The sequence below is a fragment of the Thyridium curvatum genome (assembly GCF_004353045.1).
Source record: "Thyridium curvatum strain D216 chromosome Unknown NODE_79_length_189696_cov_84.187462, whole genome shotgun sequence".
Taxonomy (NCBI): Eukaryota; Fungi; Ascomycota; class Sordariomycetes; order Thyridiales; family Thyridiaceae; genus Thyridium; species Thyridium curvatum.
Genome location: NW_022156834.1, coordinates 1 through 25,415, shown reverse-complemented (window position 1 = coordinate 25,415; position 25,415 = coordinate 1). Strand labels below are relative to the sequence as shown.

At 55.2% G+C, this 25,415-nt stretch overlaps 6 protein-coding genes across 6 annotated transcripts; 4 read left to right on the top strand and 2 right to left on the bottom strand.

The window, feature by feature from the left end:
- Nucleotides 1-46: 46 nt before the first annotated feature.
- E0L32_010110 (uncharacterized protein) lies at nt 47-631 on the top strand (the record flags this gene model as incomplete). The annotated part of the gene is made up of 4 exons (XM_031132692.1): nt 47-214; nt 297-382; nt 435-521; nt 577-631. The coding sequence occupies 4 exons, from the start codon at nt 47-49 to the stop codon at nt 629-631; spliced, it is 396 nt and encodes a 131-aa protein (XP_030990091.1).
- Nucleotides 632-5,193: 4,562 nt separating this feature from the next.
- Nucleotides 5,194-7,575, top strand: E0L32_010109 (uncharacterized protein; the record flags this gene model as incomplete). Its single annotated transcript, XM_031132691.1, has 7 exons — nt 5,194-5,246; nt 5,307-5,505; nt 5,556-5,654; nt 5,705-5,791; nt 5,837-6,002; nt 6,061-6,466; nt 6,528-7,575. The coding sequence occupies 7 exons, from the start codon at nt 5,194-5,196 to the stop codon at nt 7,573-7,575; spliced, it is 2,058 nt and encodes a 685-aa protein (XP_030990090.1).
- Nucleotides 7,576-8,565: 990 nt separating this feature from the next.
- E0L32_010108 (uncharacterized protein) lies at nt 8,566-11,907 on the bottom strand (the record flags this gene model as incomplete). The annotated part of the gene is made up of 3 exons (XM_031132690.1): nt 8,566-10,110; nt 10,177-11,638; nt 11,735-11,907. The coding sequence occupies 3 exons, from the start codon at nt 11,905-11,907 to the stop codon at nt 8,566-8,568; spliced, it is 3,180 nt and encodes a 1,059-aa protein (XP_030990089.1).
- Nucleotides 11,908-13,578: 1,671 nt separating this feature from the next.
- On the bottom strand, nt 13,579-15,988 carry E0L32_010107 (uncharacterized protein; the record flags this gene model as incomplete). Its single annotated transcript, XM_031132689.1, has 3 exons — nt 13,579-15,151; nt 15,207-15,525; nt 15,589-15,988. The coding sequence occupies 3 exons, from the start codon at nt 15,986-15,988 to the stop codon at nt 13,579-13,581; spliced, it is 2,292 nt and encodes a 763-aa protein (XP_030990088.1).
- A 1,030-nt stretch (nt 15,989-17,018) lies between these two features.
- E0L32_010106 (uncharacterized protein) lies at nt 17,019-18,833 on the top strand (the record flags this gene model as incomplete). The annotated part of the gene is made up of 1 exon (XM_031132688.1): nt 17,019-18,833. One exon carries the CDS (start codon nt 17,019-17,021, stop codon nt 18,831-18,833), a length of 1,815 nt encoding a protein of 604 aa, XP_030990087.1.
- Nucleotides 18,834-19,786: 953 nt separating this feature from the next.
- E0L32_010105 (uncharacterized protein) lies at nt 19,787-21,275 on the top strand (the record flags this gene model as incomplete). The annotated part of the gene is made up of 3 exons (XM_031132687.1): nt 19,787-19,906; nt 20,138-21,117; nt 21,191-21,275. The coding sequence occupies 3 exons, from the start codon at nt 19,787-19,789 to the stop codon at nt 21,273-21,275; spliced, it is 1,185 nt and encodes a 394-aa protein (XP_030990086.1).
- Nucleotides 21,276-25,415: the final 4,140 nt, after the last annotated feature.

Below are 25,415 nucleotides of genomic sequence, written 5' to 3'. Positions count from 1 at the left end.
TGCAAAGCGGGAGACCCAGTTTTCCAGGACCGACTAAATTTTTGGTATGAGCCTTTGTCGCGATCTCAGATCAAAGGGCATCCCATCAATCTCTCTCCTCTTCATCATTTGCCACAACCAGGCAGATACTCTACAAAACACCAAGGACCCGTACAGTCTTCGACTAGGAGCATTCACATCTCTGTTCGACATTAATCGTGGTGCTGCTGCAGGTGTAACGAAGCCATCATGATTATCCCGATCCGTTGCTTTTCCTGTGGCAAGGTAGGCCATTTCCCTGCTCGGTTGTTTCCCAGAACCACGACTCTGTTAACACATGGAAGGTCACTGGCGACCTCTGGGAGCGCTACCTCAAGCTCATCGACGATGGAATCTCTGATGGGTGAGTCGGGTCGTTTCTCGGCGACTGGGCCCGCTTCTGACGCATAGTGTAGTGATGCGATGGACCAACTTGGCTGCAAACGTTACTGCTGCCGTCGCATGATCATGACGCACGTCGACCTGATTGAGAAGCTTCTCAAGTACGCTACCGTTCTATACTATACTCCATATACTGGAATACTAACACGCGCGAAGGTACACCCCCGATGGCCGTTACGACAAGAAGATCGAGATCAAGGCTCACCAGTGAGAGGGGACGTTGTATTTGGTTATACGGGCCAGGGTGAACCACGACACTGCAGTCACTCTCTAAAATGCATATGCGAGGCGTTTTTGGGGCTGTTCTTTTGGTTTGGCGCAGACTGGTCGCATCGAGGGGCCAGGGGGAGGCTTTGATTCTATTCCTGGCTCCCAGGGCATAACCTACCACGAATCTATCGAGTTTTCAACTTTGAACACACAACTACGGCGAATACCTTGGTGTCTGGTGATACCACGGCGTGTGGTCCGGGTCTGTAATGCGGCTGTGAATGGGATCCAGATGCGTTCCGGAAATAGTTGACTGAAGCTGCAAAGCCTCGAACCCGACCACCTGGAGGGGAGGCTATAATCGTCGGGTTCAAGCACCACCGCTCAGGGTTATGCAAGCAACAACATCCAGGCAAGGGTGTTTCCAAACGCTCGGAACTGAGATGATCATGTGATTATCGGCTGCATTGATGCCGACTATGTGTTGGTCGTGAGGTGGAGGTGCTGGCTAGGCCCGGATCCCCTCATGATCTCTCGCGCTTCTCATCAACCCAGAGCTATCGCGTGTAGGCAACCCGAGTCCAATAAACTTTGCAGTAGGCTTGCGGCACAGTCTTTTTACGTTTCTTCCTCTCATCCAATGTTGCAGCCAGCCATGCTGAGAAAGCGAAGCGGTGAATGATGCGAAGCTACTTACCCAATTAGCAAGGGTGCTCCTTGCGTGGAGCAACCGAACAACTGATGCATGGCTGTTGGCAATGGACAAGCTGGCTGCAGAGGTGCACAGAACCAACAACCTGATGCATGCGTGCCCAAGAAAGACAGGTAGGTAGGTACCTAGGTAATCAGTATGAACCATCTAGAAGGCTGTCGTTTCCGGGAGCAAGGTTCGTCTCAGACGTGGCTTGAAGCAGAATGTGGGTTGCACAGGCTAAGGTGCACGATCATAATGTTCCGGGCGCTTAGAGGCATGGCTGCATGAGGCCCAGCACAGGCAGAGGCGAGCCTGTGCGTAGACAGACTCGCATCGTGTCGGCCATACTTCCCCGATGAGTCGACGGATGCGCCAGCAAAGGAGGCCCTCTGTGCGACTGGTCATATTGGTGGCACTGATCGACAAGTGTCGCTTATATGCGCCTATTCCCCTGTGGTCTGGTGCAATATGAGCAAATGCTTGCTGCAGCCTTTGGGTAATCATCCCCGGCTGCATTTTATCTCCCTTGTCTGGCGGGCGAGGTTCGAGAACGCCACGAAACAGGCCGACTGCAACTTGGCCGACTAACAGACCAAACTTCATCTTACATCCAAGAGCTTGGATATCCCTGTAAGTACGTACTTGTAGATATCGTGAGCCCCCGCTCTGATCTCAATCCCTGCTCCGAGGCACAGCACCGCGGCTGGTAGAACCATTTGCGGACGCTCATATCTCCTCGTGCGCCCCTTTCCTTGTCTATCAGTTGCTGCTGATGCGCCGAGAGAAAGCAAGATCGCTGGTTCAGACGTGCTGCACTCCTAGGTAGGTACTCTTTCCGGACCCCCAAGAGATGGGCTGGTCAATTATCCCACTTCCTGAGGGATGTGTGCCTCTGCAACGGTGCCATCGAGGTGGGACCCATCATGATCTTCGATGAGCTTTGCCAACCTCCTCCCTCTCGCTCTCCACCAAGACTCTCCACCAGGAGCTTGGACTCCTTTATCTTCAGGAATCCAAGTTTTCCAAGCTGCTGATCGGTGTTGTCAAAAAGCCAATTCTTCGTCGTCAGCGTTGCTGGGCTCTCATTCGTCAGAGCCGGAGACCTTGGCTACAAGGATCAGGCTCGGGGAATGCTGTACCTAGCTACTAGGGCTGATCCATCGTAAACCAACACGGATGATTTGCCCAGAGAAGGCCAGTTGAAGTATTGGCCCCCAAACGAGCAGTTTGACGGGTGTCTACCCCTCGTACAAAGGGCTGACCAGACTCTGTCGGCATCTGTTCCCAATCACCACCCTTGGATTTTGCATGTTTGTTAGTACCGCGGCGAAAGACCCGGGGTCATGGCCGTAAGGATTTACGTAAAGAGTGAGGATGGCCCTCGTAAGGGCACTTGAGGAGGTGACGGGCTGGCTACCTAGCTACACCGCCAGCATTTCTTGGTGCACGATCCGTCTGTTGGCGCTGGCGACGGCAAATGAAGGACGACCATTGGCTTTGATATACAGGCCACACCAAGAGTCGGTGGGCTGCATGTTTGTATTTGCAGCCTGACGAGTAAAAAAGGACCGTGGAACCAGATCGTCGGAACGCCAACGCACTCCAATGGCCCTCTGGTCGGGGAATGTGATGCCGTGGCAGGCGTTGGAAGTGTCGGCAGTAGGATTCTCTTGGTACCCTGGCTAGGAGATTTCGAGACAAGAATACGACCTCGCGCGTGCTGGGGAGCAGGGAGGGACAGAATCGAATGTTCCAACTGAGGGCCGAACGAAGAGCGCCGTTTCTTAATTTCCGGCTTAACCAGAAATTCGGGAAGGAGCCTTTGCTTCATCCACGGTCCAACCTCGCTACAAGTACCTAAAAGGGGCTTTTTTGACGAGGCTATACTTAGCAGGCAACTGCATGGTCTGCGCAACAACGCTGTTCTTATCGAATGTCGTCTAATCCCGACAACCATCAATGGCATAGCAGTGACAGCTCGTTTTCTAAGACACCACCGACATGGACGCTACTCGAGTGTAAAATAAAGAGCGGGGCGAAGACGGGCGGAGCCGTTGACTGCAAAGCCGGGGGGTGTGGGTGTGCTTCTCTTTTGTCTTGCTCTCTCTCTCTCTCTCGTCACAGCTTCTTGTCCAGTGATTTCTCTGTTTTACCTCCACAGGATGCGTTGTCAAGAGGATTGAGGTGGTCAGGAGCGTGTTCTTTCAGTCATCCATCAACGAGATGCCACCCAGAGCCACACCCCTTCCACCAGCACCAACCCTTTCTGAGGATCCCGCCCAGCAGGCTGGGAGAATGGAGCTGGCCCTCCACCAAGCCGACCCGCAGCCCATTGGCTGAGCATCCCTGCTCGAGAGATGGTGACAGGGATTGTGCAGCAGCAGGGTGTGGTGACTCGCCGGATGAAGCGAGCTATCCAGGCTGGCCCACAGGTGTTAAGCGCCGAAGCCTGTCAGTTTCATGCACCTCGTCCACAGCGACCCCTCTTCGTCCTGTTCGAGACGGGCCATTGCGACGACCCTACTGGTCCGGGGACGGGGATGCTTCTTCAATGGTGGGTGAGCAGGAGAAGACGCGCATCTGGTGCATGCCGCGACTCTCTGGTCTCTCTCGCTCCCCCATTTCAGATGGCCGCCTGGCAGTTATGGCACGGCTGCAGTCATCCTGGAGGAACACACGCACACTTTACGAGTAGAGATTGTGCACAAGATCTGCTTCTCTTGGATGTTCCACGGGAAATAGCAGCATTCCGTCCTTGGGAAATACAAGATTGGATTTCCTCGCCAATGTGTCGGGCAACAAATATCACTTGCATCTGCATCATTCAAGGGGGGTGTCAGCCTGCCCGCTCTCTACACCACTGGGTTGCTTCAGACCTCAGCCCGAAGAGCACTTATACGCGATTGAGCACGCCGCAACATCTCACTGTCTCACCCACACATAAGCTTGTCGGCTGAGAATTGGTGTACTCTGTCAATCCATCCGTCCTTCGTCTGCCTGACCCCACGCCAACAATTGCCCAGGACTGCCCAGGTGTCCCCGGCCGTGAGCCTTGGCTTGGGTCCTTCTGTTCTGTACAAGTACTTGTACATGGCGACCCCTGTGGATCCCTGCCATATCCCTGTTGGTCGAACATTCCCATGTGCATCTCTACGGCACGGTACAACTGCAGACTGGCCTGCCCCTCGACCTCGACCAGAAGACTACTGCCTTCCAGCACACGCCGACGAATCCCAGCTTCCGCCCAACACCTTCTACGTTCCCCACAGATAGACGCAGACACTTTTTTCTTTCCAAGGTCGACCGGAGTACCTCGGTGACCTCTCTCACTTTCTTCGCTCTGTTTGTTCCCTCTTCCTTTCCTTCGTTGCTTTGTCCCTGGTGACCTTTCAACTTTCTTCTGCCCAAACGCTACCAGGACTGTAAGATCTGGGTCCACACCCGCCAGGTCGACATCCAGGTCGCTTGCTGGCGGTGCCTCTTCATCAAAGGCTTTCCTGCGCCTCAGGAAGGCCGTCCTTCTACACGCGCATCCAAGGCGGCTATCTCAACACCACCTATCGCTGTACAGGGTTTGCCGCAACGCCTCGCATCCTCCGGACGGCCTGAGACCTGTTTGCGCGACCAGCATTGGAGCTAAAGATCCCGACAAGCCACGGGAGCTAGCTGTACAACATCAGAGGAACACCACGCCTCCGTCATCTCCACTGGCAAAGCGCTTCCAAGCGGGCAAGCTCCAGCTCGCTTGTACGTGGGCATTGGCGAATACCAAGCGTCTGGGAATCTAGCTGGATCGAGCCATGGCCCTCGAAGCTCCACTGAGATCATCCACAGGAAGTATAACATCAGTTTTCTCCCCGCACACCGACATGTCTGTCTCGTCGCCGGACTCTCCAGCTCCCAATGCACGGTTCCATTCCATGTAAGAAGCCAAAAGCCTTGGTATCACTGAGAGGCTCTTGACTAATGCAGCTTATCAAAGGCCGTTGGGCATGTCAAGCGAGTCACAATCTCTTCGACCTCATTCCTTCACGAGGCCGCACTCTGCCCATCTAATGAGCCCCAGCAGCGACATTGTTGGGCCGTCACCAGTCACGTCCAACGGAACCGAAACCACAGAGATCGAGGATGAAGAAGTAACAGAGGATACTGCCTCCGCACATAAGCCATCCGGAGTCCATGTGCGTTTCCACCAGCCGTTGCAGTCAAGAGCATGACTAACCCTAAGTAGCCGATGATGCTGAGGACGAACATACCGGATCATTTGCGGCAAACTGTGAGCGAGGAGTCTGTCTCTGTCATCCATGCGCCTGAGAGCTTCCGGAATTGGGTAAGCCGTCAAATGGACCCAAAGTAGACGCATCAACTAATCTCGGATAGGTGGCCAACGACCCATCTAAATCTGCACAACAAGGCGTGAAACCTCCAGGCGTGATCAGTCCTCCTGCCAGTGAAGCATCGACGAGGGTCAGTACAGATACTTGAATCCTTGAGCATTGCTTCTTCTAACAGCTTGCCTCTCAGTCTCCTACCATCACAAGCCCGCCACCGATTTCTACCGATATCCAGCCAGCACGCTTCAGCCTCGACGCTGTCGCCACGCCTCAAGCACAGAATTTGGAAGACATCATAACCGATTCTGTACGGCTGCGGTCAAGTAGCGCGAGCAGTCTCCACCGTACGTCCCCCTACCTATCTGTAATTCCCTGCGTTGCCATAGCTAACAAGTGATGCAGTGATTCCTGAGCACGGAGAAGAGGATCAAGATTCTGAGGACCAGGATGAGATGGATGACTCCTACGCCAACCCCGGCTTTGAGGTTGAACCCGAGATTAGGGCGTTGCGGACAGCGCTTGAGGAGTGTTGGACACTTTGCAACACGCTGGCAAATCTCAGCTCGATTCACCGAGAGCGTGTCTTTAACAATTCAGGCACCCCCGATGCTCACGAGAAAGCTTGGAAAAGCTGCTGGAAACTATGCCAGCGTCTCTATCACAGCCGGGATGAGACTGTTGAATCATTCAGCGTCAGGAAAAATCTGGACCTCTGCCGGGACTTCTGCCAAGCCTTGTTCGATGTCCGGCAGAGGCAGGATGAGACTGCTGATTCGGTTCTACGTGTCAGCTTCGAGTTGAACAACCAGTGAGTCGAATCCTTCACAGAGTGACCAATATTCCCAGGATGACGCTCTGACAGAATGCAGTCTTTATAGTGCCCAGGACAGTCGAAACTTGCCCGACGCTTTCCTGGAAAGGACGCTAGACTTCTACATAACACTGTGCCACCGACTTATGAAGCAGCGCAGCGAATTGGCAGAAGAGACCGACTCCCTGCTGCGAGCTTGTTGGTCTCTCGCCGAAATGCTGTTCAGTCTGCGCCAGAACAAGAGCGAGGGCAAAGTAGCGGATGAAGAGCTACTCGGATCTGCTGTTCAAGCCTGCTGGGATCTCTGCGACATCTTCCGCGAGGGCTGGACGCAGGTGCGACCGGACCGGGGGACGCCCAGGCCCAGTCAAGTCAGCTTCTTCGCCTCGGATGTGCGTTCCAGCACGGGCAGCCGGACTTCGGTCCAGACCAAGAGAGAAAGCTTGAGAAGCCTCCCGGAGGAGCAGCGGTCGCGCAAGCATGCTCCAACCGTGCCCGAAACCCCCGTCACCGAATTTGAAGACACGCCCATCTCCCCCGAGAGCTCCAGCCCACAGATGCCGAACATCCTCGTCCTGGGGCCGCCTTCCGAGAGCAATAGGGGAGGCTCGGGGACCGGAAGATGGTCGAGCAGCGCATCACAGCTGTCCGGCTATTCGCAGAGCAGCGCAAAGACGAGCAGCACTGCTACCACGGCTACCTCTGCAGAAGACGTCAACATCACCCGTATCAAGATCCTCATCGTCAAAGCCGCCATGAACATCGGCTACAATCGAGACGCCGTCTCCGCCGACGGACACGGGGCCGCAAACTCGCTACAGAGTTTTGTCAAGAGCCTGCCTACGGGCTCATTCGGCAGCCTTCCATCCCACGCCACCCTGCTACAGAACTACAAGGACCTCGTGCTGGCAGACAGTTCGTTCCGAACATCGACGAAGTTGCCCGCCCGGGGCAAGAGGGTCAACTCTGTCGACGTGTCGAAGAGTGTCGGGTACATGATCCTCCGATCTGGCCAGTATGGCTTCCTTCGCGACCTTTACAAGCTAGTATTTGGATTCCCCATGGAAGAGGCAGAAGGGCGGAAGAACGTCAGTATTGCTGTCTAGCATGGATGGCACCGACACCGTCGACCTGGCTGCCCTTGGCCTTTCTTTGATAACATACAACACAAGTTGTAGCGATCGAGTATGAGAGCTGGAGGAAGGAGAAACACCCCCCTTATGACCATCCCACTTATTGAAACTGTTCGTTCACGAGGCATCACTTCGTTTGCCATAAAATGTTTTAGATACCCTATCAGTGTGGCCTACCCGGCCTGTTTGGAGGACGCAGCCTACACAACGAGTCTTTACTTGACACGCATCTCATTTGTTTTCAGCCTTACATTCCTACAGGAAAGATATAGGAGGGCGGTCGTTTGTCACAAGAATTCTTTTGCACTACTACACCGAATCACACAAGATGTCACCATTGGAATATGAATAATCGATCTTCTTTGCATTCATCCGTGATCCCTTTTTTTTTTTTTTTTTTTTTTTGTAAATGGCAAGTGAGCAGCAGCCACGGAGGGCTATCCCAGAAGGAGCACGCACAGTCTACCTCCAAAGAGCAAACGTACTTGAACCTCCCTGTCGTCGACGACAGGATAGCCACCAGCAGTTGCCTCCAGAACAGGCCGTCTCCGATCCTTCAAAAGTTCCTCCGCATCGTGCTCTCCCCCCCTTGCCAGTGCTTCCGCGGCCATTCCGTATTCGCGGCCATCCATGTAATGTAATTTGACTGTTCTAGAAGAGGACACTCGGAAAGAGCAACACAAAAACTTCTAGACAAAGTTAAGTGAGCGTCGAACCAGTGAGGGTCCTTCTTCCAACAGTCAATGAAAAAGATAAAACAAAGGAAAAAAAAGAAAAAACTCTCCGAGAACAATCGATCAGACAGTCAACAATCATCTTGTAGCAAGAACGATGTGTCTCATGCCGATGGGAAAAGCTGCGTAAAGGCGTGTCAGTGGAACGGCTCGGCCGGTAAGCTAACTTTAGGAAGCCACGGGTGGAAACTTACCACTCTGAGAAAGAGAGAACACAACCGCAACAAGCTCAGTACTTGTTGTCCCGGTCGACCAGGAACTCCATGCGGGCGCGGAAATCAGCCATAGAACCTCCAGGGCGGAAGGGGCCCTCGGTGATCTCCACGTCGTCGGGACCGCCGTTGCCGCGAGCGGGAGGGGGCGGAGGAGGGGCGGGAGGGAACATGCTGGGCGCGTTCGGGTCCCAGCCGTCGGGGCCGTCGAGGTCGGTCGGCTTCCAGAAGTCGGCGTCGGGGCCCGGGAGCTCGTAGGTACCTCCGGCGCCAGCACCGCGGCCGTACATGCCGTGGTCGGGGACGTCGCCGTCGTCGTCGTCGCCCAGGTCCGGGCGGATGTTGGGGTCAAAGTTGTACGGGTCCCAGTTGTAGATCGGGTTGGCCTTGTCGTAGGCAGCCTCTGCCGGGTGCTGGCTGTAGAGCTTGCTGGGCGGCTCCGGCAGGGGCGGGGTGCTGCCGGCCGGGGGGCCGATGTCCATGGGCTCGACCTGGTCATCCTTGTCCTTGCCCTTGTCCGAGACGCCTCCTCCGAGGTACCAGGGGTCGATGGTCGGGGTGTCGCGATGGTCGTCGCCGCCGTCAAAGTTGATAAACTCGCTCGCGAAGTCGTGGTAGCCGGCACCGATGTTGATATCCGGAATGGGAAGCTGAGCGGGAGCAGTGCCTCCAAGCTGGACGTTGGCAGAGCCGGCAGAGTTGCCAGGCTGGACGCCGCCACCCTGGTTGGCGTTCTTGTTGGCGTTGGCAGCAGCTTGCTGGTTGGCATTCTGGCCAAAGTTGAGCGGGTTGGTCATCGGCTGCTGCTGCTGCTGTGCATTCATGGCGGGCAAGGGGACGCCGTTCGTGACAGGCACCATCAGGGGGTAAGGGCCCTGGGGAGGCGGAGGTTCGATGCCCTGTGGCTTGACCCAGCCAATCGCCTCGAGGGTCGGGATGCCGTCTTTGACGGCCGCATACTGCTCACCAGTCATGTGAGCCATGTTGATGTACTTGAGCTGATTGTCGATGGCATCGTTGGCGCTTCCGCCGCCCTGATGGGCGGGGAGGCCAGGGTGGTACGTCTGGGTGATGAAGTCCAGAACATTGCCGCTGGTATCGTTGAAGTGGTTGTGAAGAGTGGCTTCAACGTCACCGGTGCTCTGGAAGTAGACGCCGCCCTGCAGGTCATGGCGGTGCATCTGGTTGATCATGCAAGTGTCGTGGGCCTTGCTGAACCACAAGCCAGCCGAGTCGACCTTGACGACACCCGACTTGTCATAGTGAGACTGTCGGAGAATGCTGGATTGCGACTCGACAGACAGAGCAGAGGAAGGACGCGAAGCTGCTTGCGCGCGAGCATCACGGATAGCTTGCTCGGCCGTGTTGGAGCTGAAGGTACGCTGAGCGAGACGTGAGGTAGGACGAGGGGCAGCACCGTCCTGGCTCTCAAGCTGCGAGATAGTCTCGTCGTCGTCCTTCTCACCGGGCTTGGCATTGTCCGCCTTGATGCCGCTGTTGCGTGGCTGAAGCTGCTGAGCTCCTTTACCGCGCTTGTTGGCTGGTCCAGATGATGAGGGGTCCTAGCCCGTCATCTGGGCAGCCGGGTTGTTGTTGGCGTTGTTTCCAGCCATGTTGCGAGCTCCAACCAAAGATCCAGGGGGGTTGAAAAGTCCAAGGTGGGGAGAGTTGTTACGAGAGCCACGGCTACGTCGACGGTCCAGATCCTGGTGCTGTACTTCAAGCAGCCTGCGGTTGAAGGTTGTGGCGGGATAAGCCTGTCCAGGACCACTCACGAAGGGATCAGCTAGCAGCGCTCGCTGAGGTCGGAGCGGGTTAAGAGCAGGGTGAAAAGGGTTCGCTGGGGTTGGTCCGGGACCTTGAAGGATTTCGAGTGCGCTAGGGTACGCGAGCGAGTGGTTTGTCTGCGGCAAGCGGATAGGAGAAATACCCAAGCCGAATGGAGGAGAATGATGGCCAAAGCCTTGGTGCGGAGAAGGGTAGCCAAAGACGGGCTGGGGGGAGGTATAGCCAAAGACGGGCTGGGGAGAAGGGTAGACCTGGAAGGGAGACTGTCGAGTGACGACGGGCGGGGGCATAGCAATGTCGGGCAAAGTAAACAAAGGGAGAGCTTGTTGCCTGGGAATATCTCCTCCTCCTCGCGCGCTAGTGGCAGCCCCTCCAATATTCACGCTAGCACGGGGTGCAGTAGCTGAGGCGAGCCGTCGAGTCTGCTCTGTGTTGATGGTCTGTGCAGGACGTGCTGCGGTCACCAGCTGCTGGACATTCAAATCACCTCGGGTAAGGGGTGAGGTCGCAGGGCCAGAGGCTGACCTCTGCTTCTTCACCATGACACCAGGCTTCGGAACGACCACCAATCCACCCTGACGGCGTGCCTGTGGCGTTGGCGACTCAGTAATGAAGATTCCATCGTCCTCCTCGTGATCTGCTGTGAAGGCCGCATGTGCCCCTGACGAGCGCTTGCGAGGTTGGGCAAGCGAGGGAGAACTATGAGAGCGCTTGGCGCCACCCGGGGGGGGCATCAACGAGCTCGCGCTTGCAGCAGCAAACGGCTGCGCAGAGTTGGCATTACCCCGGCTCGCAGGGCTAGACTGGCCAAAGAACTCAGGATCTCCGGGAGGTCCATCCAAGTTCATCGAATATGCCATATCAAAGACCGAGTTCGCGCTTGGCTCTGCCGGGGAGGTGTCTTGACCGAGAGGCATGTCAAGTTCATGCGTGTTCGAGTCCGTCACAGCTGGCGAGGACATCTTCGCATTAGCCAAGTCGGCTTGTCCCTCGAGCTTGTCGTCAAGGCTCTGATCCAGGCCGCTATTGACCATGCCGACCATGGCATCATCGTTCTCGACGTTGTCGTCGATGCTCTGGTCCTGAGAATACTCGCCTCCGTTGGCCGAGTCAATTTGATTCTCGGCATTTTGGTCAACGCCCTGGTTCTGGGCAGTATCGCCCGCATTGTTCAAGAAGGCCTCAGCCGAGGGATCAGAGTCGACAAATGCCTCCGACTTCAGGACAGAAGGAGGAACCCATCCGTGAGCGCCGGGATCACCAGGCTTGGCACCCTCGAACGGAGGGTAGAGAAGTGCATGACTACAGGCCCATCTTGTTAGCAAAGCAAAGGTCAAGCTAAGAGATCAAGTCCTTCGAGGGCGAACGAGCACCCATCATCAGTGTGGTGAGACTTACCCATAGTCATCGGAGCGGGCATAGTGCTGGCAAACCCACTTGTACTGGGATCGGCCGAAATTCGGATCGTTGAACTTTGCCGCGTACGCCGCGATGAAGCCATCGCGGTCGTAGGTCCAGATGTTCTCACAGACCCAACGGCGCTGCTCGTCAGAGTAGTGCGAATGCGGCATCTTTGCTGATTTAGGAGCTTTGGGCTTCCACAGCAAACGAGACGCCGAAGCAGAAAAAGAGAAGGTTCATTAAACGGAGAAGCAGGTTGTAATCGAGATGCGGGAGAGGGTAAGGTCGGGAAAGCAGAAAGAGATGCTGAGCTCTCAGGTGATCCAGCTTCTGAAACAAGGGAGAGAGAGGGGAGGCAATGTCTCAAGCCCTGAAAAGTGTTGCTAGAAAAGAAAATGGCAGCTTTGAAAGAGATTCTCTGTTCTTGGGGGTGCCAGGAGAGAATCCAGCTGGTGATGTTGTGTGCAGGAAGAAGGAAAGTGGTGGAGGGTTGGAGGTGGAAAAGGGTAGAGAAGAAGACACCACAAAAACAATTGTTGACCAGTTTTGTGGAGGGGCCAGAGATTAAATGGATGGCTGATTAGGGCTTCCCTCAAGAAATGCGGGACTGTTGGAGTCGTGAGGCTTTTCACTGAGTCGGCATGGCGATGCCTGGTGTGAGCCGGGGCCGCGGCCGGATGCCGGCCTCAGGCTCCACATGCGGGCCGGACCAGAGGCCGAAAACCGGGTATCTTCTGCCCACCCTGCCAGAAGCTGCCACTCAGTAAGGACAAAGAACACCTCTGGACAAGGTCTTCAAGCTTCCAAGGTAATTATTCGAGCCTGGTAAACAAAAATAAAATAGAATAAAGTAAAATCAGAATGCTTGAAGCTCGGTGGCCGTTGTACGGTGGCCAAGAAACAACTCGGGATCTTGGTTTGGTCCTGGCGGGACCGCCGAGCCGCTTCGTCCTCGACCTCGAGGGGGGCTATGGGCCCTCTTCTGTAGTTGTCTGCTCGCTAAGTTAATGAGGTCGGAGAGCGTCATGGAGAGTAGCCAATGCTTGCCCTTCGCTCGTCGGTAATCCGGTCGGGTCGACAGATAATTTGCGGCAGCTAGAACCAAGCCATGTATTTACCAAAGGATCTCTCCTCCAGGTAAAGCAAAGAGACCGCGGTGTGAGAGGCTCATATACTTTTTGCAAACTGGTCGCTATCAACGTCCACATCCTTGTATATAGAAAAGGAGGCTGGATTAGGAAGGCTTGAGGCCGTACTTACTTGCAACGGAGCCATCCATAAGCCACTACGCAGACGTGGAGCTAGAGGGCGCCTGATATTGAAGGAGAGGATTCAGTACTGGATTCAAAATGCATCCCGCCCCCTCACTAAACAACAAGAAGTATCAGCCTCTCCAATATAATATGGGGGCTACTTACGTGTAACACAAACGTCGTGACAGCTGGTGAATCATTCCCATGCCTGGCTTGCTTGCCTAGCAGTGTGGTTGACCTAGTCACGGTCAAGAGTCGTCACCTGCCATGCTGTAGAAACCCTGAGCACCCCTTGTTGGTGCTCATACCCTCGTTGCACTTTGAATGTATTCATAGACCCATCAATGCCCTCGGGATAAAACGCCTATAGATGCTAGGCTATCATGGCTTGAGTGAGAAAATAACTCCTGAATTGTACATGAATAAAACGCCCAATAAAACAACCCCTTGCACAGTCGTTCCCGGCTATGTGTACTCCTGATCCCAACGCCATTCCTCCATACTGCCACTTGGCTTTCTGATCATATCCATATCATTCGTGAAATCACATGCGACATCCTACACGACGCAATGCGAGTAAGGACCTGCCTAGTTCATCTCCATACCGTCGTCGTCATCAATCTCCGACTCCAGCATCTGCGACTGGTGACTACCAATGCTCTCCTTGCGTCGTGAAATGCCACTCGCGCCGTCGGGGAACCTTCCGCCATCAAGCGCTGATCCAAACAAGTCCACCTCTTCGCCGCCAATGACTCTGCCTTCGGTGTCGATCTCTTGTGAAAGCTCTACGAGCGCAGCTCGGGGTAGACGCAAGAATCCACTGGTTCTGACGATCCGTCCCCAGTGCGTCAAGCAGAAGCCTGCAGCTCGTTTTCGGAGCCACTCCTCGTTTGCCACCCCAGCGCAATACCAGATTGTACAAGCGTGCTCCACATCCAGCTCCTTGGCGAGTCGATTGACACACAGCAGACGAAGATGGGGAATGTTGTAGATATTCGACATAACAAGTAAGCCAGCAACATCGGAGAGATTGGCCGGGGTGTGCGACGAGTCACTGCCAGGATCCTCCGAAGGAGGATCGATGCGGTCTGTGTACAGGTAGTACAGGAATGCTTTCACCACGCTATATGGCTCGGGTATGTGCATCTTCTTTGTGTGGAACTCTGCCATCTGAGAAGCCCACAAGCGCGCGAAATGAGGCCAGCGCGCCTGAAGGATGAGCTTGTGGACATGGATGGGTGGCGATGTTGGCGTATCTGGAGATAGCCAAATATTCTGGCCTCCATCGGTGTCGCTGGGCCGAACAAGTGCAGAACCGACGATGTCATCCTCACTCCACTCGCCAGAGAGAGCGGTGATGACAAAGTCAGTCCCGCTACCAGACTCCGGTGGCTGGTTGAATAACTTGGAAAGATCAGATCCTAAACCTCGAGAAGGCGCCTCGACATCGCGAATTCTCGATGACTGTCGGACGAGCTCATTGCGTGGATCTGGGGTGAGATTATTGCCCAGAAATCCATATCTCCGAAGGTCGATCTCCATGATGTCGCTGAGATATTCTTCCAGGCCATTAGCGCCAAGCTCAATTGCACCAGGGTCGGTCGGACAACCGAGGAGCCAGGCTTTGGTGCCATCTTCATTCATGGTACAGTAATGCCACCTGTAGCCCGACTTGAAGACCTCACGACCCTCTGCGAGTTTCTGCCAGCGGAGACCAGACAGGTCTAGGGCCGAGAGCGAGCAGTCCTTGGATGTGGTTGTCGCAGCCGGTGTCACAAAGTCGAGCAACGTCCCCGATGAATAGACGTGGAAGTGAATCCCTGAGCCTTGTGAAGGTACGTTGGACCCAGAGACAAACTTCAACGCCGAGATCGAACCGGGCGCCATGGGCGCAAAAGCCTTCAGCTGAAAGGACGGCGTGCTGACCTGCGCTGTTCTGGAATTGGCAGCATATCCCGACGCACCAACGACCGGCGATGGCGCCATCGAGTATGATGGCCGTGATGATGGACTAGCGCGGTTGCTGAGAGCTTGCCGCTCGAGTGACCCCATGTGCGGAGATGCTTGGAATGCAGGGATGCCTTTGAGATCCAGCCACCAGAGGTCGCTAACCTTGTCCATGTCTTCACCCAGGCCCCCAAACACCCAGACTTTATCGTCCCTGGTTCAAGGGTTAGCATCTTGTTTGGGAACGAGACGATGAGGCTTCAACCTACCAGATATAAGCCGAATGATCAAACCGGCCGACAAATCGCCAAGCCCGGGACCACGTGTACGTTTTGAGGTCCAAATAGCAAATATCGTCCAGCACATAACTGTCGTGGCCTGTGATGCCACCCACAATGAAAAGCTTGTCCTCGTGCAAGACAGCAGCATGCCGGGCACGGCCCTTGGGAATGGGGCCCGAGACCTGCGGCTGGGTCCAATGTGCTGTCTTCAGGTCGAAGATGATCAGGTCAGAGAGGTATGTGCGATGCTCGTTTTCACCGCCAAAGACCAGAAGTTTGTCGCCCTGGTAAAGCGTTGCGGTATGACCTGGTGATATAGTCAGTGATAAGCTCAACATAGACGAGAGATAGTAGGCATAGGCTAACATACCCATTCGCACTCCAGGTATGTCCCCATAGTTATCAACAAGACTCCATTGTTGGCTGACAAGGTCAAGACGCAGGACATGGTTGTATACCTCATCCGTATACTGGTCGAAGCCACCGAAGGCGTAGATTTGGTTGTTGCCGCAGTACGTCACTGATGCATTGACCAAGCACGCCGGCCTCTGCCCAAGGGTGCGAGTCACCTTGGGTCTGTATCCATCCATCATGGCGCGGCTCTTCATGGGCGAGTTGGGCATGATGTACGTGTTATTGGACGAGGCTGCGGAGCCGGGCGTCACGGTCGAGTTCAGCGAGGAAAAGGACGAGGGCTGGCTGGGGCCATGGGCGCCTCCACCGAAGATAGACTGCGTCCCGGGCGCGGAAGGAGTTGACGGCTGAGCCATGGCTTTGGTCTTTGTCGCGAAGTACTATCTTAGCATTTCGACAATGGGCGATTGATTGACCGTAGCAGCAGACGGGAGGTTGGCGCCAGGCAAATGGAGGCGGGGCGCAGATAACAGGGAGTAGGGATCCGATACTGGCGAAAACTCGTCAGCCAGATCGTCGAATTGTTTCGACAAGAGTCAGCGTTGATGGTCATACAAGTGCCACCAGTCGTTGGCTGAGTATGAAGCGGTAGTTCGAGAATGGAACACACATCCGTGCAATGATGATGCAGTGGAAGCCAAAGTCGGTCCGGGGGCTAAAATTGCGATTCTGCCAGGGGATGGCGGCTCTCTCTCTGCCTTACCACCACAGCACATGGCCGCCGGGGGGAAGGGTGGACGAACTAAATGGTCGACTTGCCCAATCAATGACTCCCATCAGAGGCGAAAAGGCGGGTCATGTCGGGCTGCGGAGGAAAGAAGCAGCCGCAATGGTGGATCCACCAGACCATACGGGATCGAGACTAGACCCCAGTCAAAGGAAGGGGCTTTCCGTCTCAGACGGTGTTGCCCTGCCAATGGGTGGCCAGTGCGCCAATGTCAACATCACCGATAAAAGCTGCCTCACCACTTGATGTTCCTTTATTCCTGCTTCTCCTCCTCATAGCCCTCAATCCTCTTCAATCCGCCCTCCCCCATTCCTCCTGCTCTCCCGCTCTCCTCGTGCTGTTAAGCACACAAACCTCTCTCAAACAAGCCTCATCTTGCCTTGCACAAGAATATCTATCAAGTCCATTAGATCGTTCCGCTTTCCAAGCCGTCCGATCGCCCCACCGACTTACAGCCGTTCTTCGTGAAGGCCGTTTCGATACATCGAGAACAACGAACAGAATACTAACCAATCCAGGAACCATTAGCTTGAGTCTCTTGGAGCTCCTTCGATTTATCGAGAAAGCTCTCTCACTCTTCCATCTCCCACGAAAGCATTCAATTGTCCTCCGTCGGAGACCACCTTTTGATACTCGTCAGTCACAGTCACACAGTCACAATGGCAACCGCTGCGACAGTATCTACCCCCCTCAAGTCCCACGCCGGACTCTTCTCCTCCCGCACCGCTGGCGGTCGCATGCCCCTCACACCTTCACCCCGTCAACGGTCATCAACGACGACCGTTGCTGTGAACCTGAACTCCTCTCCCTTCACTCCGGAGCACAAGTCAGGCAATGAGAGGTACTGCACGCAGGCCAAGTCGGTATACGGAGGCAACCTTTCTGCACACCTTGCCAAGTCCTCGTCCAAGGGCGCCCACCGCGACTCCCCCAAATCCAACATCGCCCGCGGTGTCTCCACCCCGAGGAAAGCCCTCGAGCTGGGTGTCTCAGACTTCACTCTGACCGGTACCGGCCAGCACACCAAGACCCCCTCGAGCGCCCGATCAAAGAAGGCCCCTCTTAGGCAAAAGTCGACCAAGACTACCCTGAGCTATGCTGGTGACCGCTTCATTCCCAACCGCACGGCCAGCTCCGCTATTGCTAATGTTGGATCGGGGAAGCTGGATCTTCAGGACAAGCAGCGACCCAAGAGCAGTGGTGAGGCGTCGGCTGTGCTTTCCTCTGCCACTGATGATGCCATCGCTGCCCTCGAGGGCCTGAGCATCGACGACGAGGAGCCCGAGTTCTCTTCGCGCCCTTCACCCAACACTGCTGCTTACCAAGATTCGCTCGCCAATGCTTGCGGCGTCAACCTGAACACTCGAATCCTTCAATTCAAGCCTGCCCCTCCCGAGTCGTCCAAGCCTATCGATCTGCGCCAGCAGTACAACCGTCCGCTCAAGCCCGCCAATGCTAGCTCCGCTCAGTTCCGTCGCCGCGTGGCTACTGCCGCTGAGAAGGCTCTGGACGCCCCTGGTCTGATTGATGACTACTACCTGAACCTGCTTGACTGGTCGTCTGGCAACCAGGTCGCTATTGGTCTTGAGCGCAGCGTCTACATCTGGTCCGCTGATAAGGGTAGCGTCAGCTGCCTCCTCGAGAGCAGTGCGGACACCTATGTCAGCAGCGTCAAGTGGTCTGGGGATGGTGCTTACGTCGGCGTAGGCCTTGGTACTGGCGAGGTTCAGATCTGGGATGTCGCCGAGGGCATCAAGGTCCGCAGCATGTTCGGACACGACACACGTGTCGGCGTCATGGGCTGGAACAAGCACATCCTCTCCACTGGTTCCCGCAGCGGACTGGTCTTCAACCATGACGTTCGCATCGCAGAGCACAAGATTGCTGAGCTCGTCTCCCACACTTCCGAGGTCTGCGGCCTGGAGTGGCGCTCTGATGGTGCTCAGCTTGCCACTGGTGGCAACGATAACCTCGTCTCCATTTGGGATGCCCGTTCCCTGGCCGTTCCCAAGTTCACCAAGACCAACCACAAAGCCGCTGTCAAGGCCTTGGCCTGGTGCCCGTGGAACATGAACCTGTTGGCTACCGGAGGCGGCTCGTACGATCGCCACATCCACTTCTGGAACTCCACCTCGGGTGCCCGTGTCAACAGCATCGACACTGGCTCGCAAGTCACCAGCCTTCGCTGGAGCCCTCACTACCGTGAGATTGTCAGCTCCAGCGGCTTCCCCGACAACTCTCTCAGCATCTGGAGCTACCCCACTCTCGTCCGCAATGTCGAGATCCCGGCTCACGAGAGCCGTGTTCTCCACAGCTGCATCAGCCCCGACGGCCAGATGCTCGCAACTGCCGCCGCCGATGAGAGCTTGAAGTTCTGGCGACTCTTTGAGAAGAAGGCTGGCGCCGGTGCCGGTGTTGGTGGTGCTGGCTCGTCCAGCAAGGCAGACATGGCCAAGCAGATGACCATTCGATAAACGCCCAGAGAACAATTCTGAGGCTGATTTCATGTCAGGATCAATAACAGAACAACGGTAGGTATAATCACGGTTCCCTTCTGGCATATCATCGGTCTGGAATTCCTGTCGTTTTGGTCAATTCAGCGCGGAGTTGGGGAGTTGCGTTCGCACCAAGGGCTGCCCACTCAAGTGGTACGAAGGGACTTCTACGCAGGGACGAGAATGTCTGGTTTACGAGTTTATGATGGATCATCAATGGTACATATCACGGCTAGGGACTACAGATAGTCAGCAGTGGATTATAATGAATAGTTGTAAGAAGACAACCCGTTGGAGTAATATTTCAAGCCTGAGGCATTATCGTGTGACTGGCTCTAAAAGGGCTGTGACAGTGACTTTGTAGCATCAATCGCGCGGATCATGCCAAAGACCTCATTGATTTCTTTTCATTTCAATTCACATTCACCTGACCTACAGAATGCGTGTTTACATGTACTCTCGCGATATCAAGATAGCAGATAGCCCTACTGGATCTGCCAGGCCTGGCTTCCCCGCTCCATCATCAGAATCGACCCACTTTTTGATGGGTGCCTGCCTAGATGACTAAGCGGGGCTGGGTGTGATTTCATAGGCTTACCACGCACTTCAAGAAACAAAGTACTGGACAAACCTCCATATCATCACTTCGTCGACAAACATCTTTTCCAGGAACTCTTTTAGAGTTCTTCCGGGACGGCGCATTGAATCTACGATCTGGAGCCTGCCAGTGCAAGTTGGATCTCGACAGACCTTGATTTTCGCGGGTCCCGCGCACCTCGGCTCTCACGAAACGAGTCACCTCAATCCCGACCCGATTCCGTCGCCGACAACATCGCCACTTCCAACTTCCGAGCATCGTTTGGCACAAGGACCAAAACACGGTCAGGACGTCTGGAGGACCCGGTGGAAGCACTTGCGGCTAGCAGAACAACATGTCGAACACCGCTGTTGGCAATGTCTACAGCCAGATCATCGAGGATGTGATCAACTCCTCGCGGGTCGATTTTGAAGAGCAGGGTGTTGAAGTCGAGGTTCTGGACGAGCTGCGCAGGGTAAGTACGATCCGTACGCATTTTGCGCCTTGACTTGCGCCGTGAGAACTATCTTCGGGGTCCCTCGCCCTCCCCTCGTGGGTCTCGTGGGGTTTGCGTGTCTTTGAACCTGGGATTGCTGTCCTTGCTGGACATGCAGACAGCCCAGCTTGCGCATCATCATCATCATCATCTCAGAAGCCAGTCATCCTCTGCGTGACAGTACGGAGCTGACAATGCGTCTACCTGTAGGGATGGCAAAAGAAACTCTCGCAGAGCAATGTGGCTCAGTTTCCCTGGGATCCAAAACCAGAGCCCGTGGCGGCACCTCCTCCAGCAGCGGCTCCTGCTCCTGCTGTTCCGAACTATACCCAGGCTCAGCTGAGCCCTCCGCCCAACAGCCCTTCGCTTTCTCTCCCCAATCTTCCCCTTCCACAGAACCCGCAAATCAAGGGCGAAGCGAGCGCCGTCAAGACCGAACCTGCTGTCAAGCAAGAGCCAGGCCTCCAGCAGGCGATGCCGTCCAACTTTCCCAACGCTCCGGTCGGCGGGGCTGCGATCGCCCAGGCACGAGCCATGCAGCAACTACAGAGCGCCTACGGTCAGCGGGCGGCGGCTTCCATCAACGCCATGCAGAATGGCATGACGCAGCCGCAACAGCAGGGAGTGCCGGGACAACCCCAGCAGATGGCCCGGCCTGGCGGTCCCGCACAGCAACCTGGCAACATGAACAATCAGCAATACCGCGCACAGCTTGCTGCCGCAACCGCGGCCCAACAACGACAAGCTGCGCAGCAACATCAGCAGATGAATGGGGCGAATGGTACTAATGGTCTGCCCCAGTCCCAGCTTGATGGTGCTTCCGACGCGGTTGAGGGCGTGCTCATGCGTCAAGACGCTGACGGCAATCCCGTTGAGCTGGGCCGTGTCGAGATCGACAATATGCTCCACGAGCAGATTGCTGCTCGAGCTAAGCGCATGGAAGGCGGCGGCTTGATGTTGCCCCTGAAGCAGGCTACGAAGCATAGGTCTGCGGTATCCAAGCGAGCCGGGCCGTCCACTTCGCAGGTCGACGGAGCCGAGGATGGTGATGATGACGAACTGGACGAGGATGCGATCAACTCGGACCTCGACGATGATGAGGTCGGCCAAGAGGATGAGGAGGATGACGATGAGGCCGGTCAGATCATGCTCTGCATGTATGACAAGGTCCAGCGAGTCAAGAATAAGTGGTCAGTCACCCCGTCTGCATCTCCTCAATGCCTCGACTTGGTCTGTAGCTAATACCTTTTTACCTTTTTACAGGAAGTGTACACTCAAGGATGGTGTGCTCACGGTCAACGGCAAGGAGTACGTTTTCCACAAAGCCACCGGCGAGTATGAGTGGTAGGCGTCATCTCGCTACCTACAGGGAGCCGGGAGCACCTAAAGAGCCTGGAGCGGTACTTTGAGTGCCTACCCATGCCAGTCCGAGCAATTTGTTCTACGGACTCGAAGCTGTAAGCTATGACGGTCGCGTTGAGATAATCACAGTGGTTCTGGCGCAATGAAATTCAAATCAGACTCCGTGCAGGAGTAATGGGATGATGCAATCAAAAAATGGGAAAGGGATTCTATCAGAAATGCAGTTCACCCGGGATGATACCTTCGGCTGGGGGTCTTGGGGTCTTCCGCTAGTCAGACAATACAAATGATCGTCGAGATAAAATAGGTTCGTCACAATGGCCTTTGCAATGTTGGCTCCGTCTGCAAATCTGCTCCTTGAAAGGGGGGAGGGAGGTGTGATGTATGCTGCGCCTTGCATCTAAGACAAGGCAATGTAAGGCAGCCAACCCATTGACCGCGTCAGCGGGTTTACATCCGATTGAATTTGCCGTTCTTGGGGATCTTAGCTCAGCCGGGGTGCCTTTCTGGTTTCATCCTGTGGTCTGGAAACATGTGATTGCGAAAGGCCCCAGGAGGAAGAAGCGCGTGTGGCGGTAATGCGAGTGGTCGAGCCCCCCCTGGTCAGATTACTTGCTCCTCTGGCAGGGATGCCCATGGTCTTGGTGGGTATCGCACCGCAGCCACGGGTTGGCCAGAGAGAGGGGCGGAGGTGGAGGGAGGGTGGAAAGCACAAAAAACACACAAAAGTAACAACGAGAGGGGGGAAAAGGGTTGGTCAAAGGGGAAAATTTGGGAAAAACGACGAGTAATTTGGCGTGGGCCATGGATGTGCCGTTGTTTCACGGGCAGTTTTCTTTCCTGTCAGGCGTTAGATGAGAGTGGGATTGATGCCCCATGTCTTTGCGTTGCAGGTTGCAGGGAGGAGGAAGGGGAACAGAAAAAGATGGACGGGCGACATGTCCCAGCCAAGTTCTCCGTAATTGTGTGGCCGAAAGGGGCTTAGGAGGTTACCGACAGTCTGGTTCAGCGTCAGGAAGATGGGTGCAGGTGACTTTGGATTCCCTTGGACGGTGAACCCTTCTGCATCCCGCTCGTCCATTCAGGCCCCCCTGCTGCTGATTTGCAACCCTTGGTAAATGAACAGCCATTCCACACCCTCTTCTTTGTGCGCGTGTGTGGGTGTGTTGCTCTCGGTTTGACGACTGCCTTCTCCTCTTCCCCTTCTCATTCGTGACCCCCCCTCGGGGGCTTGTCTGCTTCTTCGCATCTTCGATCCGGTACTTTTCAGGACATATTATCCTCTCTCGGGTTTTGGCATGCCTGTCCTTAACGGAACGGACTATATGTCCACATCTGGTGTTTCCCAATCTACGAAGGACTTGTCGATGATAAAAACCCGAACTGGGGTTGGCTAGGTAAGAGCGGGACTTGGTCTCGAAAGATGACAATCAATTACCGAGGTGAGAACTTGTTTCGTTGTCGCAATGGGGCTGGGTCTCAATTCCGCGTGGCCGTTCCGCGCACCAAAGTTCTTTGTTCTGATCGAGAACGGTACTTTATACAGGCTTAGGTAAGGACACACACTTCTTCTTTCCCTCAGCTCGTGCTCAGGCGGTCCTAAATCTGGGTGTGTGTGTGTGTGTGGTGTGTGTGTGGGACTCGAAGAGTCTGCATCAAATATACTTTGCCTGTCATGTAATCAGGCCATGTACCTACCTGTATGTGCCAAAGGGATAGTGACTCCACCACCTTTGTGCCTCCGAGAGAGACGGGTAGAGAGAAGGAAGTTGTAACACAACAAAATCTCAGCAAGCCCGGCCTCTCCCAAAGTCGTGGTTGTGCAGATCGACCAGTTTTGTGAAGCTGAATATGGGAGGTTGTTGTTGGTTGGCACCGCTAGCCGGGCGTGATGCCTGTGCCTCTCTCGTGCTCGTTTCGAGGTGGGCACCGAGCGGCTGGGATGGGCGTTTTACGCAACGCCAATGACAAGAAGGCACCAGCAACCGGGATAGCACCAGAGTCGGTTACTCTCCGGTCATGGAGGTGACAGGCAGGCAAAAACGATGCTCTAGTTCCAACAGAGGCACGGAAGCGAACCTTCTAGCCTGTCCATCTAAACTAAAGTAGGTAGGTCCCTGCGGGCCGCGTTTCTCTTTTGACGTCTGCCCTCTTGGCTGGTTCTGTCCAAGCTGGGTATTAAATTTAGGTGCAGCTAGGGAAAGTCGGAAATAACTCTTGCGGGGAGGGGAGGGGAAGGGGAAGGGGGGAGCAACAAGCCACTTTGCAAGTAGGCTGGCAAGTAAGTACCTGTCACTGGCATGGCATGCATCTTTGCTCTAGTCTGAACAGGAGACAGGAGGCTTATGCACTTCGAATCCGAGCCGATTGAGATCAGTGGAGGCGGGTTCTTGGATCGAAGCAATGGATTGGGGGGGTGGGCAAAATACCAAGTCAGGTTATGGTCCTCCACCACCACCACCATGACACAAGTACGCAACGGACACTAGTCCGCCGGTCCACTCCGCGTACATATCTCGGGTCCCAAACTCTCGGTCATCCCATCCATCCGTCGCTGCCTTTTGCTTGCTGACAGCCGTTGGTCGGCTCTCATTGGGCTCCTTGCTCTCGGATCCTGAGCAGTGAGAGCCTCGTGGGTAGAGGTGGGTAAGCAAAGCAGGCAACCGCTTGATCGATGTCAGCACGGTTGGTGAGTCTGAAGGCTCGATTCCCCTTATTTCCGGGGTGGTGGTAGTAGTTATTTGAAGTGGTGGTGGTGGTCACTCTGTTGGCGGTTAGCATTGGATGCGCTGCATGCTCAGCGCCTCTGCAAGCCAAGGAAACCGTACGACATGCAGCCGGCGGAAGGACGCGGCAGAGGGCGCACATAGGCTGTACACATCACCAAGCATGCCCGAGAACCCGCCTTGCATTTATTTCGCTCAGGCGTATCCGTGGACCCTGCGGCCTCAAATTGTTCACCTTGACCTGACTGCTCCGGATTGCTGGTTCGCGTGTTAGCGGACAAGCCAGGTCCACCCCGTCTTGGTTGAAGAGGATACCTACCAGATGATGCGAATCAGACAAGAGGGGGGTGGAAACCAGGTGGCCGGTCGGACAGAAAAAAGGATCTCACTTTTTATCAACAGGGGATAGGTACATCGAGATTTCTAGCAGGGACTACTGACTCGAATGCTACAGGGGTGTCGAGACCCGATTCTGGCGGCGTCTAGTCTGATGGGGAAAAGGGCGACAACGCTCGCCCGCTTGGTCGTCGAGCTTGTCTGGATTGATCTTACCGTGTTCCCTGACCAAGTCAGTCAGTACCTAGGTAGGTAGAGGTAGAGGTAGAGTTCAAGTCCGCACTTTGTTTGCGACAGGAGTAGACTTGGGCTGCCCCGCCAGTCAGAGGATGTCTCTCGGTCTGGATGTTTGCCTCCTGTTGAACCCGGTGACGGTGACTAGCTCTCCAGGCTAGGGAATGGAGGTACCTAAGTCAGACTGACTTAGTCAGGCAGAGTACCTGATCTACTTGCACCCACCTGCTTACACTGCCTTGTCCAAGTCGGTACGCATTGAAATGGAAAAAAGGGAAAACACATACTTCAGATCTCACCAACCAAACAGTCACTGGATCAATCTCATCTCACGATGGCCCGACAGGGAAACAGCCACCGCATCCAACACATTCGAATCCACAATTCCCCTCTGCAAATGCCTTCGAAACGCCCGTCGACAAAGCGGGCACTACTTGTAGTTACTAAGTAGTGTTCGTTGGTCAGCGAGGCAGAGTACAGAGTGGTATTATTGTCTCGTTGTAGTGGGCCTTGAAGCCTGCGTACAGAGCCCTGAGAGTGGAGGGGCAGGAACGGCCGTCACCGAGTCCACAGAACAAATCGGCAGCCCAAATTCCCCGAGGTCTTGTGTCGCCATTCCCGCCCGTCCTGCACGCAAGACGAACAAGGAAAAAGCAAGAAAAAGGACAGGCATGGGATTGAGTGTGTTGCCTGCCCCTCCATCAACAAGAACACACGCATACACACACACACACACACACACACACACAACATCCATCCTCGCATCCTCGACATCCAACACCCGCCACCCCCCCCCCCCCCCCCCCCCCCCCCCCCCCCCCCCCCCCCCA